General features: G+C 39.7%; 1 protein-coding gene and 1 long non-coding RNA gene across 6 annotated transcripts in view; one reads left to right on the top strand and one right to left on the bottom strand.

Annotated features, from left to right (window-relative positions):
• LOC144690813 (uncharacterized) overlaps positions 1–14,370 on the top strand; it is a 111,130-nt gene that overhangs the window by 39,116 nt on the left and 57,644 nt on the right. The window lies entirely within an intron of this gene.
• The window catches only part of LOC144690811 (uncharacterized), a 75,321-nt gene that overhangs the window by 42,333 nt on the left and 18,618 nt on the right, over positions 1–14,370 (bottom strand). For all 5 annotated transcript variants that reach the window (XM_078558641.1, XM_078558640.1, XM_078558642.1 and 2 more), the window contains exons 3-5: positions 10,546–10,675; positions 4,718–4,811; positions 4,204–4,354 (exon numbers count right to left, since the gene is read on the bottom strand). In XM_078558641.1, coding sequence (XP_078414767.1) covers positions 4,204–4,354; positions 4,718–4,811; positions 10,546–10,675 — 375 coding nt within the window. The remainder of the gene's footprint in view (positions 1–4,203; positions 4,355–4,717; positions 4,812–10,545; positions 10,676–14,370) is intronic.

Raw genomic sequence — 14,370 nt, 5'->3', positions numbered from 1 at the left:
AGAATGCCCTTCAGCTGAGCTGAAAGGTAGTCAACAGTCTACCTAGAAGGAAAAGGGCAGTTGATGCATGGGAACACCACCATCTGGAAGTTCCCCTCAAAGCCACTCACCATCCAAACTTGGAAATATATCACCGTTCCTTCACAGTCATTGGGTCAAAATCCTGTAACTCCCTCCATAACAGCACTGTGGTTGTACCAAATGGGCTTCAGTGGTTCAAGGCAGCTCGCCACCACGTTCTCAAGGATAAACTAGGGATGGGCAATAAATGCTGGTCTAGCCAGCAACACCCACATCCCATAAATGAATTTTAAAAATTCAGTTTGAGGGAGAACAGAGGTCCAAGATGAGTATTTTAAACTTAAATAAGGGCAATCATGAGGGCATGAAAGCACAATTAGCCAAAGTGAACTGGCAAATTAGGCTGGGGATAGGTCAATAGAGATGTAGTCGCAGACCTTTAAGGAAATATTTCAGAAGACACAGAATAGATACATTCCAATGAGAAAGAAAAATTCGAAGGGGAGGGCCCACCATCCATGGTTAACTAAAAAAAGTTGAAGATAATCAAACTTTAAGAAAAAAGCACATAATTACACAAAGATGGGTGGCAGGTTAGGAAGACTGGACACAGTATACAAAACAGTAAAGAACGACGAAAAGATTGATGAGGAAGGAAAAATTATAGTACGGGAGAAAGCTAGCGAGAAATATAAAGGCAGATAGTAAGAGTTTCTCTAGGTATTTAAATAGGAAAAGAGTTAAGTGAGTGCTGGTCCTATAGAAAGTGAGTCTGGGGAATTAACAATGGAAAATAAGGCAACGGCAGATGAATTGAACCAGTATTTTGCATTGGCCTTCACTACTGAGGATACGAGGAACACCCCAGGGATAGCTGTGATTCAGGGAATAGAGGGTGGGAGGAACTTGAGAAAATTACAATCATCAGGAGAGTGGTACTGAGAAAATTGTTGGAGCTGTGGGCTGACAAGTCTCCAGGTCCTGATGGACTTCATCCGTGGCTCTTAAAAGAAGTGGCTAGTGAGATAGTTAATGTGTTGTTTTTAATTTTCCAAAATTCCCTAGATTCGAGAAAGGTTCCATTAGATTGGAAAATAGTGAACATGACTCCTTTATTCAAGAAGGGAGGGAGAGAGAAAGCAGGAAACTACAGGCCAGTTAGCTCAACATCTGTCATAGGTAAAATGTTAGAAGCTATTATTAAAGATGTTATCCTAGGGCACTTTGAAAAATTCAGGATAATCAAGCAGAGTCAACATGGGTTTGTGAAATGGGAAATCATGTTTAACCAATTTATTAGAGTTCTTTGAAGAATTAAGATGCGCTGTGGATAAAGGTGGATGTACTGTTTTTAGATTTCCAGGAGGCATTTGATAAGGTGCCACATCAAAGGTTATTGCAAAAAATAAAAGCTCATGGTGTAGGGGCTAACATATTGGCACGTGCAGAAGATTGTTTCCTGTTAGCTAGCCAGAGGGCAGCCATAAACAGGTATTTTTCTCATTGGCAAGATGTAATGAGTGGTGTGCTACAGGGATCAGTGCTACGGCCTCAACTTCTTACAATTTATATAAATGGCATGGATGAAGGAACCAAAGGTATGGTTGCTAAATTTGCTGATGACACAAAGACAGATAGGATAGTAGGATGTGAAGAGGACACAAGGAGGCCAAAAAGGGATATAGATAGTGTTACAGATAAGAGGGAGAGTTGAATTGAATTATTAGTTTCCCTCTTCTGCCCATGACAGAGGTAGCTTTAATTTCTAATTTAATTTGTTTCCCTTAGTATCCTTTCCTTTGTTGAAATGGGCTGTGGTGTGTTTCCCAAACCCCGGTTTGAAGTCCAATGTTAAAAATAACTCTACAGCAAATTCTTTAAGGTGAAACAAAACCAGGATTTATTAACATATTCAAAACCCGAGGAATGGATCGCAGCACATTCACGAGCATACAAAGAGAGAGAGGAGAGAGAAAGGTGAGAAGTCCTTTGTGTTGGCTTGGCTGGAATGTTCATACAATGTAAGGGGTGTCAAATTTCAAGAGGCTGATGAGTTAGCCTCAAGTTCAGTGAGTGGACAAAGATCTGGCAAATGGGGTATAATGTGGGAAAATGTGAAATTGTCCATTTTGGCAGGAAGAATAAAAAAGCATATTATCTAAATGGTGAGAGATTGTAGAGCTGAGATGCGGAGGGATCCGGGTGTTCTAGTGCAAGAATTGCACAAGGCTAGTGTGCAGGTGCAGCAAGTAATTAGGAAAGCTGATAAAATGTCATCATTTATTATGAGGGGAAATGAATACAAAAGTAGAGAGGTTATGCTCCAGTTATATAAGGCATTGGTGAGACCACATCTGGAGTACTGTGCACAGTACTGGTCTCCTTATTTAAGGATGGATGCAAATGCATTGGAAGCAGTTCAGAGAAGGTTTACGAAGCTAATACCTGGATTGGGCAGGTTGTTTTCTGAGAAAGGGTTGGACAGGTTAGACTTGTATCCACTGGAGTTTAGAAGAGTACAAGGCGATTTGATTGAAACATAAGATCCTGAGGGATCTTGGCAGGGTCAGTGTGGAGAGGATGTTTTCACTTGTGGGAGAATCTAGTACTAAGGGCTACTGTTTAAAAATAAGGGGTCACCCATCTCGGACAGAGGTGAGGAGAATTTTTTATCTTTGAGGGTTGAAAGTCTTTGGAACTCTTTAAAACTCTCTTCAACCTTCAAAAGACAGTAGAAACAAAGTTTTAAGGCAGAGGCAGATAGATTCTTGATAAGCAAGGGGGTGAAAGGTTAATCAGGATAAGCGAAAATCTGGAGTGGAGGGTAAATCAGATCAGCCATGATGTTATTAAATGGCAGAGCAGGCTTGAAGGGCCGGGTGGCTTACTCCTGCTCCTAATTCACATGTTCATACGTAGAGGAACAACATTACTCCTCTTGCTCAGTGCTCACTCACCTCACTGTCATCCTAGCTGAGTATCAGCTGATGTCTGCACATGTGCATTAGTACAGTGTGTATGCACAGACATCAAAGATGCTTGGGCAGCAACAAGAGACGACCTTGACAGCTTCCTCTTTTGCTGCTGGAGGAATCCGGGACGAATGGCACCCCAGAAAATGCATGCCAAGGACAGGAAGGAAAATTTCCGGGCAATCCCAGAAAATCCGGGACAGCTGGTCAGTCTGACTACACAGCATCTTCTTTTCCTTTCCTAAAAGTTTAAATTCATACTAGGATGTAGTTTTTGTGGGTCTTTCTAGCCCTCTGGATTCTTGTCTAAATGGCCTTCTCTTTATTCATCACAATCATTATACACATGCACTTTGCAGCAAAAGCTACTGGATACCAAAAAAGGAATGAGAATCCTAGTTAATTATTTTTCCCAATCAAGGAACATGAATGTTACCTGGAGCACTCCCACCACATCCCAGTTATGTTCAAATAACTTCACCACAGAACAATGAACAAATCTGGGGCTTTTCTAATCTACATGGCTCAATGGTGTGTTAGACGGTACATTTACCCACTTAGCTCTGACAAGTCCCTCGGGCTGAAGCTGTAATGTGTATTGCAGTCCTCATTTGTACTCTCTTTGTTATGTCACTGCTTCAATCACATCTGCCACATTCATCATATATTTAAAAGAACTAAACAGAAGACTAAATTTTTAAAAATCCAACACTACATAAAGATTAAATGCCAAACAGTCAATTTGAAGTAATAATTCAATCTTGGCCTGTTGATGTTCATAAGCTGCTGAGGGTGCGTAGTTTTATGACATTGCAGCTGCTTTATCCTAATACTCTTGTGTAATTAACTGCTGACTATCTTACATCAGTGTCAATGCAGATGAATCTGGATGAATGCATAACTAATATACATGAAATATTATGCTTAACATAGTTTCATGGTGTCAATTTGCGAGCTTGCAGAACTTAAATTACAAAGTTACACAGTCATTAAGCTTTTAAAATATGCTGCTCTCAAAAAAATAGGATTGACAAGAATGCTTGGATCAGGATTCCTAAATCATTATAGTAGGAATCGAATTTCTAGACAACGGGACAGCTGGTAAAACAGAATTCTAAGCTGCAATACATAATTGCTAATCTAGGCACAAACACTTAGCACACCCAAGTTGCTAACAGACTCTGTAACCACACCCAGTGATAATGTTTACCTCCATGTCGAAGCTCCGCATCAATGTCAACCAAGTTGAAATTGAATATTGAGAGCGCACCGGTTAGTGCAACATCACGATGTGCTTTCCAGTATGTACTCTTATTGTGAGCATTGCAATGGCAAATTGAAGGAAGCTTCCAGTATTGGCACTAATATAGAGGAGAGATGTAAAGGGGAAGACATTACAAATTTAAAAACACTAAGTAGCGAGAAAGCACATCAACCTTATTGCACATAGTAATATTTACTATAAATGTGCAATGACAGTAAGCTATTTCTTTCCAATTTGCTTTCAATGCAGAAGTCAAAAGCATCGTTTTCCTTCACAGCTTGTAAACAAAAATTTGGTCTGCATCCCAACAAACAAAATGTTTTACTTCAAATTTTCTCTCATTTCCCTGATGCTAACTTTTGATTTATTTTTTCTCAGGACATCATAACATTTTACCACTATACTCCATAAAAAGGATGCAATATGGTTTCTGTGAAAAATTGCAGTCCGTAGTACCCACCTCAGAGGCAGGCTTGTCACAGATGTAACAATAGCACTGCTCACAGAAATTCGAATTGTTGCCCACAGGCTCCGATATCTCATTTTCTGTGCGCCTATAACAGAGAAAATAGTTTATTTTAAATATTTTAAAGGAAGAATATAACTGATCACAAATTCTTAAATATTGGAGGATGGACGTCAAAAATGGTTAATGAGTATTTAACTCTGGAAATCAATAAACTTCAGGTCCTCACTGCCACAAACTGCCTTGTGTTGCTGATATCCATGCAGAACCAAATACAGAAAAACATGAACGGTTTTTAACCCTGTGCTGTATTTGGGAAAGATAACAAACCAGCACTTACACAGCACCTTTTGTGTAGAAAATGTTACAAATCACTTCAGAGGTATAATCAAAAACAGAAAAAAAGATATACAGTGCATTTCAAGCCAATGGGGAACATAGTAATAGGGGTGAACAACAGCTTGACCAGAGGTGAGTTTTAAGGGACTTATAAGACTTTTCTCAAAACCAAGTCATTGGGTAAACTTTTGGTCAGCCACTATCATCATAATGGCAAAGAAGGAAGCCATCGGGCCCATCAGGTCCATGCCAGATCTCAGTAGAGCAATTCAGTCAGTTCCACTCGCCCACCCAATTCCTGAAACACTGCAGGTTTATTTCCCTGAAGTGCCCATCTAATTTCCTGTTGAAATCATTGATCATCTCTGCTCCCATCACTCCCCTAGGCAGTAAACTCCTGACCATCATTTGCTGTGTAAAAAAGTTCTTCCTCAGACTTCTGTATCTCTTGCACAAAACTGTAAATCTGTGTCCCCTAGTCCTTGTACCATCAGTTAATAGGAACAGCTTTTCTTTGTCTTATGTAAACCTGTTATAATCTTGTTCACCTTGATCAAATCTTCCTGCAAACTCCTTTGCTCTAAGGAGAACAACCCCAACTTCTCCAACCTAACATTATAGGTAAAATCCCTCTTCCTTGGAAACATTCTAGTGAATCTGCTCTGCACCCTCACAAGGCTCTTCACCTCCTTCCTAAAGTAGTGATCAGAACTAGACAATACACTAGTTGTGGCCTAACCAAAGCTTTAAAAGATTTAGCATTACTTCCCTGGTTCTGTACTCAATATCTCTATTGCCCAAGATCCCAAATGTTTTTCTAACTACTCTAAATATCTCCTGCCACCTTCAAAGATTATGCACAGAAACCCAGGTACCTCTAGCCTTGCAGTCTTTAAAACTGTGCTTATACTTATGTACCATCTCTCCCCATCCCTTCTGTCAAAATGCATTAGCAGTTTGAGTGATACCCCCTACCCTACATTCCAAAGAGATATGTAATTCCTGCCTCTTCCAAACGGCCACCCATCCACTATCCTGAACTCTCTGCCTGTGGGGTGGTGACATCCTGGAACATACAATCCTGAAATTCCACCTCCCTGTTACCCACAGCAACTCTAGCTGCCCCTCAAGCCATGTTTTTTTTTCTGTAGCTTGCCAATAATTGCTCTGATCACAGGCCTGTGAAACATAATACAAAAAAACGTTCGATGCCAGGGGTATATAAATGCACAAATATATGCACAAGGCACCAAAGTCAGAGGAACCGAGAGTTCGGGATGAAGGGATTTGTAGGGTTTGAGGGTGTTATAGAGATAGGGAGTGATAAAGCTAGGGAGGGATGTAAAAAAGATGAGAATTTTATTTTTTGAGAAGATGTGGGGGACAGGTCTTGCTGTGGGATAGGATACAGCAGCAAAGAGTTGGATAAGCTAAAGTTTACAGATGGTGCAGGATCAGAGGCTAGCTGGAGAACATTGGAAAGTTGCGTCATGATGTAATAAAGGTATGGCTGAGGGTTTCAGCAGCTGATGGGTTGAGCTAGAGCAGAAGAGTGTTACAGTGCCAGTCATAAAGAGGGCAAGGGGCTTGAAGCTTGGCTTGGGCTCAAGTAGGACACCGAGGTTGACAATAGTTTAATTCAGTTTGAAACAGCGGGTACAAACGTGAATGAAGTCAGTAGCAATTGTTTGTAGCAGGGATGAAGATAATAAGCTTTGGTCTTCCAAGTATTTAGCTGTCGGAAATTGTGGCCAAACTCTTGAACTGCTCTCCTTCCATTTCAAAACGAGAAAAGCAAGATAATTAATAGAAAAGCAAAGTACTATGGGTGCTCAAAATAAAAATGGAAAATGCTACAAAAGCTTGGGTCAGGCAAATGGGGAGATGACCTTTTCAAAAGAATGGAAGCAGGTTAGAGATGTATCAGGTTTTAAGTAACTACAGAGACATAGAAAGGGTGGAGGAAAGTGCAAAAGGGAAGGTCTGCGATAAGGTAGAAAGCAAAAGATGTCAAAAGGGATGACGGTGCAAGGCAAAAAGGGGGCAGTAGCAGCAGTGGTGAAAAAAAACAAATGATGGGTCTAGAGTTGTAAGTGGGAAGAACAGAATCATCAACAGCTGCTGTCCAAGAAAATAAATGTGGGAAAAGTTTATTATCTGAAATTGTAGAACCTAATATTGAGTCAAGGGAGCTACAAAACTTCGAATCAAAGTGTAAGGTGCTATTCCTTGAGCTTCATTGGAAGCAGAGGATAGTGGGCTCAGAGCAGGATTGGGGCAGAAGCTGGTGGTCACACTGGAGGAGTGGACTAAGGTGTTCAGCAAAGCTGTCACCCAATCTGTGTTAAGTGGTCCCTCCAGTGTAGAGACCACAACATGAGAGGCAAATATAATGCGCTAAATTAAAAGGAAACTAAATCGCTGTTTCATCTGTAAGGAATTCATTGAGTCCTGGATGATGGGAACAGAGAGGGTAACACAGCAGGTGTTGCATCTCCTGTGCCTGAATGGGAAGGGGCCATGGGAAGGAGCAGGGTCTTGTGAAGGCTAAAGGAATGGCTAGAGTGTCGTAGAGGAAATGGTCCCTTTGGAATGCTGGGGGTTGGGGGTGGGAAATGTGTTTGTGGATCATGTTGGAAATGGCAGAGGATGTTCCTTCGAATATGAAGGCTGATTAAGTTGTTCTGGGAAGGAGGAGCAGGGGTGACAGCAGAAGTGCAGGAAATGGAATGGTCACAGTCAAGAAGCTAGTCCACCATGGTTGAGGGGGAACCTTTGGCTTAGGAAAAAAGGAAACATATTGGAAGCATTGGTAACAGAAGGTGGCATTGTCAGAAAGATGTGACAGAGACAGAGAACTTGGGAGAATGGAATAGAGTCCTTACACGAAGCTGGGTGGGAGGAAGTGTAGTCAAAGGGCAGTGGGAATCAGCAGGCTTATAGCAAATATTGGTCGATAGCCTGTCCCTCAGGGAGGGAGTCAGAGACATCATGGAAGGGGAGGGAAGAGTCAGAAATGGACCATGAGAGTGTAGGGAAAGGGTGAAATTGGAAACAAAGTTAAGAAAATTTTCCAGTTTTGGAACAAGAGCAGGAAATGGTGCTGATAGTACAGTACCAGAAAAATAGGTGAAGGCGGGTGCATCCATGCAGAGCTGGAACTAATTCCAGACAAGAAAGTAGGATAAGATAACTCCACCTCCTGCTACTTTTGCCTGGATCTCACCTCTCTTTCTGTCAAACGGTAATTGAATTATACATTTTTGTGAGCATTACTATAGATCAAAACATTCAAATTATATTACTTAGAATGTAAGATCCAAATTCTTGTACCTTTAAATTGAGATGATTTTCTTTGCAATCATTTCTGCCTACATTTTAAAAATAATATAAGGCAGTGCAACTTTTAAGTCATTGAGAATTGGAGACGAGAGGGTTAATGTGGCAGATAAATGAATGGTTTCTCACACCTTGGACTTGAATTTGAAACTAGCAAACTGACAGGCTGGAAGTCAGTTCTTTCAAGCTTTCTGCCATGATGTACATTTCTAATAGTGGCTTGGAAGCGGTTTTGAAGGCGAGACTTTATAAGATGGTTATGTTTAAACTATCTCCTTTAATTCAAGGTAACACTCAGTAGTAGAGAGGGGCATGTAACTTTATATTAATCTGCCCAGAGCTAAGTCCATATGATTTGGTTGTCATGGAGACATGGGCCCAGGTTAAAAACCTATCAAGTGAAGTATAAGCTTTAATACCTGGACACAAAGGAGGGGGAAGCTGGCCTTACTATTGCCAGGCTTACAGACTCAGAGACCCTGGAGTGAGAGCGCAAGATCCTGCTGCGTGTGCAAGGCAGGGAAACCTATTGTGAGAGCAGGACCTTTTTCCAAGTGTTGGCTTTATGTTCAGAAAGAAGACGACGGAACAGATGGAACTTGAGACTCAAGAACCAAGGAGTCACCAAATTGGACCTTGCAGCTGGAAGTCCATTTGATTATGCTCAGAGGATTGAGTATGGGAAATTGTTTAAAAAGGACACTGGAGAGCTTACCCTGATGTGGAGGGGTTTGGACTTGAATCTACATGGTAATGACCAAAATACCTTTTCTGGAGTTTAGTGTATTAGTTGCCGACTAAGTAATGTTTAAGTCAATGTTGATTTTAGTTTGCTTGTTGCAGTAAAAATCTTTAAACGTGGAAGCTTGTCATGTGATCCTTTCCATAGGTCACTGGGATATTCATATCTTTAAAAGTTATGGGTCTTTATGGAGATTATAACACAGATCTCACCCACTTCCCTGTAATCATGTGTTTGAAACAGCTATAATGCGACACAAGAGTGTCAATCTTCTGAAGGACGCACAGGGCGACTTGTTTGGAAAGTAGAAAAAATTTAAGCCAGGCGATGCACGTTTGACATTTAGTGTAAAGAGCACTGATGAAGCAGAGAAGAATGAGTGTTGATTATGAGAGTGAATGATGCTGACACTGGATAATAAAGTTCAAAAATGTCTCTCTTTTTCATCGGCGTATTAAAAAAGAAATACATTTTAAATTGTTGCTGAATTGAAATTCACACACCCAAAATTGGCCTCGAGCCGGTCCCAGGATTTAATTAGGCAATGGCGGAGGGTTAGAGAGAATTAACATTTTTGTTTTATGTTAAATACAGGCAAAGGTGATACCATGAGCAGGGGATGTCCAAGCTTTTTGTTTGTGGGCCACACACCTATCAGAGTCCTGCAGCCCACAAAGTTTAAATTCAAATATTCCCATTAACTTGCATACATTTCAAGTTGTTCACACCAACAGGTTTTTAAATTTAAAAATTTCTGTCAAGGAAACAATATTAAAAACTAAATCTCCAGGATCAACCAACAAATTCAAACAGAATAAGTAGCAAAGAGGAAAAAACAAATGTTAAAATAAAAAGCAAAACATTGTAGCCACTGGAAATCTGAAAAATATTGGAAATATTTAGGAGATCAGGCAGACCCTGCAGAGAGGTCATCAATACCCTATAGTCAGAACCCCTTAACCTTAAATAGAAGTGTGATGCCCTTGTTTGCAGTGTACAAGGGCTTTATGTATCACAAAAGCCACTGATTAGACACTTCAGCTAAAAACCCATATAAATGAAGCGCACACATTTTATGCAGATCATCTGACTTGAATTAAAAATATGAATTGTGGTCTCAGAACAAAAGCTACCAACACTAGAAAATATACTGACTGAAAATTGTGTGGTGCATTCTGATGTTACTGGAACAGAAAAACACCATTGTTCAATTTGTTGCTGTATATCAGGGAATTATAGCACCAGTTAACCTATTAGTACAATAAGTTACTGCATTACAGGCATATAATCATTGCAAGACCGCTCAATTCAAATCTTCACAAAAGGATAAGTATCAGATGACAAACTTGAAAGCCTTTCACACCTAACTAACTCTTCTCAATCAGCTCTCAGTGCTACATACGTAAAGTCTTTCTCCACACAGTCGTAACGTGCATGTGGCATCACATTGCCCTTTTTACTGTATGTAATGGCAAGCCCGCATTCTTCGTCAATTACTTCGGTGCTTTTCTCCTTGGCTACATCAGCAACTTCTGCAAAGAAATTGAACAGATTTTTACCAAAACTGAACTGTTCAGTAATTTGCTAGACTTAAGGGACCAAAGAATATAATTAAATGCCTTTGATGAACAAACACAGTATGCATGTCAATGTACAACTAAATTAACTGAGGCTGATTCAAGCTCAACAGAGGACAGCTAAAACATTAGAGTTTCTTCTGAGTGTACAATAAACATAACCAGAGTTTCTTTTGAATTGGGTTTCCTGTATATTCCATAACCAGCACCCCTTCCCTTCTCACCCAACCCCACAAAAGTTTCGAAATTATCTAATGACTTCCAAATAAATACAGGCAAATTACGATCAAACAGTAAAAGTGGACTTGTCTGTACAATCAGGTTAACCGAATGACAGCATAAAATGTTATCATCCAGACCAATGCACAGCTGACTGCATGCACTCCACATTGTATGCAAGCATCCATCATTACTTTACATTAAAAATTAAAAGCTGGTACTTCTGTGACAACTTGAATTAATTTCTGACATTACAAGAACGTATTTTCCATTCATGATTTACATTTCAAACAAAACTCTGGACAAAATTTTTACATACAGGCTACCAAAAATAAAATCAGGAATTAAAATATTTTACAACAATGTTCACCACTGTGGGTCTGCATTCAAATCTGCAGCCTCCCCTTTCCACAAACCCTGTTACCTCACACAGATATGCTACTGCCCCCTATGTAACTGAAATCAGTGGGGTGTTAAAATCAGCTGGTTGCCTGAGTAAACCGTGTTGCAAATTCTGCATTTAAAAGGGGAAGTAAGAAAAATACATGAGAAAAGGAATAGAGGGATGTGCTGATAGGGTTAGGAGGATGGGAGGAGGCTCATACGGTGCATTAATCTGGTATAGACCAGCTGAACCAAATGGCTGGATAATATGCCATAATTCTACATAAATCCCTTGTGCAAAAAGTTGATTCCTCCAGGTTAAGTTGAGCTGCCATCATTTAAAAAAAATGCAGCACCGATGGAACAGTAAGGAAAAGGAAAGTAAAATTGCTTGACCAAGGTTGTAAATTTACAGCACAGGAAGACAGTCAAACCCTCGTGTCTGCGTCAGCCAAAAGAGCTATCCAATCTAATCCTATTTTCTAGCACTTGATCCTCTAGGTTACCGCATTTCAAATACATATCCAAATTTTTTTTTATCATGAGGGTTGCTGCCTCTGTCATCCTTTCAGGCAGTGAGTTCCAGACCCCCATCACCCTCTGGGTGAATAAAATTCTCAACTCCCCTCCAATTCTTCTGCCAATGACTTTAAATCTATACCCCCTGGTTACTGACCTCTCTGCCATGGGAAACAGATAGGAAGAACCTCTAGACCCTTCAATTAAATCTTCCCCTGCACCAAAGAAAACAACCCTAGCCTATCCAATCTTTCCTCATCGCTAAAGTTCTCCATTGCTGGCAACATTCTTGCAAACCTCCTGTGCCCTCTGTGGTTTGTGATCACATCCTTCTTATAATGTGCTGACCAGAACTGTATGCAATACTCTTGCTATGGCCTAGTGTTTTATACAGTTCTAGCATAACCTCTTCTCTCATTTCGATCCCTCTGCTAATGCACATGCTTTCTTAACCAATTTATTTATCTGTCCTGCTATTTTCAGGGATCTGCAGACAAGTAAGCCAAGGCTCCTCTGTTCCACTACGCTTCTCAGTATCCTACCATGTATTATATTTAATGGTAGTAGTCTTAAATAGCAAGACAATTATCTAAATTAACGATAAACAATTATTAAAGATAGAAACAGTACAACTGGAATGAGAATAGTTGGTACAAATAAGGAGACTGAGAAATAAAGCAAACTGGAGGAAAATAGTAAAAAAAAGTCATAAAATTTGAAGCAAGAGTCCATTATGTATCATCTTACTAACATTACTACAAATGCATGAATCACTATTACATCTACTCAAAAAATGTATCAAATAACAGGCTATAAACCAATATTTTGAGACTTATTCGATTACCTAACCTAGAAAAGAGATACAATACCATGTAAAGGGCCAGAAGAACTTTTTAGTGTGTCTGGCCAAAGAATGTTTGTGAATTATTGCTGTAGATTTGAATGAAAAGAATCCATTTACACCTAGGCATGATTTTGTTATAAAGGGCAGTGTCACTTTTGTCATGAAGCTATTAATGTATATAATATTATTAGAAAATATTTTTCTTTTAAACTAGAGATTTAGTCTGTGGGGGTGTTTTAATTGGATTAAAGCCACCTAGTCTGGGTGCTTCGACATGTACTAGTTTTGATATGTGGGAGTGATAGAGCGCATTTACATTTTTTGAATACAGCATTCAAGAAGTGGGGTGAAAACTGATACCTATCTAGCAGATACCAAGCCATATGTTTATATTGCTAATGAAATTGGTACTATGAAAGGGGTTTTGTTAGAAGAGGCTGATGATACAATGAGAATTTACATTCAATGCTAGGTATAACTTCAGCAGTTTTGTGTGTGCAGAGCAGAGGCAATGTGAGATCAAACACAGCTGAAAGCCTCCAACCGTCTCCATAGGAACCAAAGTGAAAAGAACCTCATTTTGAATTCTTAAGGTGAAAATGCTTTGCCTGGTGTCTGGTTAAGTCTATGGGTTGCTGTTGCCTTAAATGGAGATTAGTTTGGGAATTGTTGTAAGTTATGATCGTAGTAATTTGTGGCCATGCGCATATATTTCACTTGTATAAATTAATAAAATGTTTCATTTAGCTTAATATAAAACCTCTGAGAACTAGTGGTCTGATTCCTGAATTTAGAGTTGCATCTCAAACATAACACTTAAGATTAAAGGTTATGACAGTTTTTTAAAGTTTCCTTCTGGAATTTTTAAATAACTCAGCTTTACCAACTGCTGTCTCGTAACAATTGGGGGCTCATCCGAGATAAATTATATTTCTAATTCCTTGACTGGTTTGGAATTGGTGAATCTTAAGGTTACGAGTACGAGAGGCACTTTGAATTCAGGAGTTGGGGAGGTTTTTTTTTTAAAGAAGTGGTCAGACTGCAAGATAGCTTTGGCAATTGCTAAAACTTGTCTGGGAGTAGAAGAGATAACTCTGATTGGGTTGGAGAAATTAACCAAAAGTAAGTTAACAGAGTTGGCAGATAAGTTAAACTTGGGATTACCTATGGGGGCTAGGGAATCAAATATAGTTAAAAGTTTGGCACAGCATCTACAGTTGGAAGTGAAACCTGACACTAGTGAGTTATAGTTGCAGGTAGTGAGACTTCAGTTGCAAATGAAAAAGCTTGAATTAGAAGCAAAGGACAGAGAAATAGATGGAGGCGAGGGAGAGGGAAAAAAAGATATTGGGGCATTCTTTATTTCATTTGAGAAGTTAGGTAAACAGATGAAATGGCCACAGGAAAACTGCACGCTTTTATTACAGTCTAAGGTGGTATGTAGGGCGCTTGAGGTATATGCTTCGCTATCAGAAGAAATGTCGGTGAATTATGATGTGGTGAGAAAAGCTATTTTGAGTGCATATGAGTTGGTTCCTGAAGCATACAGGCAGAAATTTAGGAAATAATGAGAAAACAGCCTGGGCAAGCTTATATCGAGTTTAAAAGAGTAAAACAAAGTAATTTTGACCGGCGGATAAGGGCATTAAAAAGAGAGACAACTTATGCAGCTCTTAGGGAAGTA

This window comes from Cetorhinus maximus, chromosome 15, assembly GCF_964194155.1.
Source record: "Cetorhinus maximus chromosome 15, sCetMax3.hap1.1, whole genome shotgun sequence".
Classification (NCBI taxonomy): Eukaryota; Metazoa; Chordata; class Chondrichthyes; order Lamniformes; family Cetorhinidae; genus Cetorhinus; species Cetorhinus maximus.
This window is presented reverse-complemented; position numbering and strand designations above follow the sequence as displayed.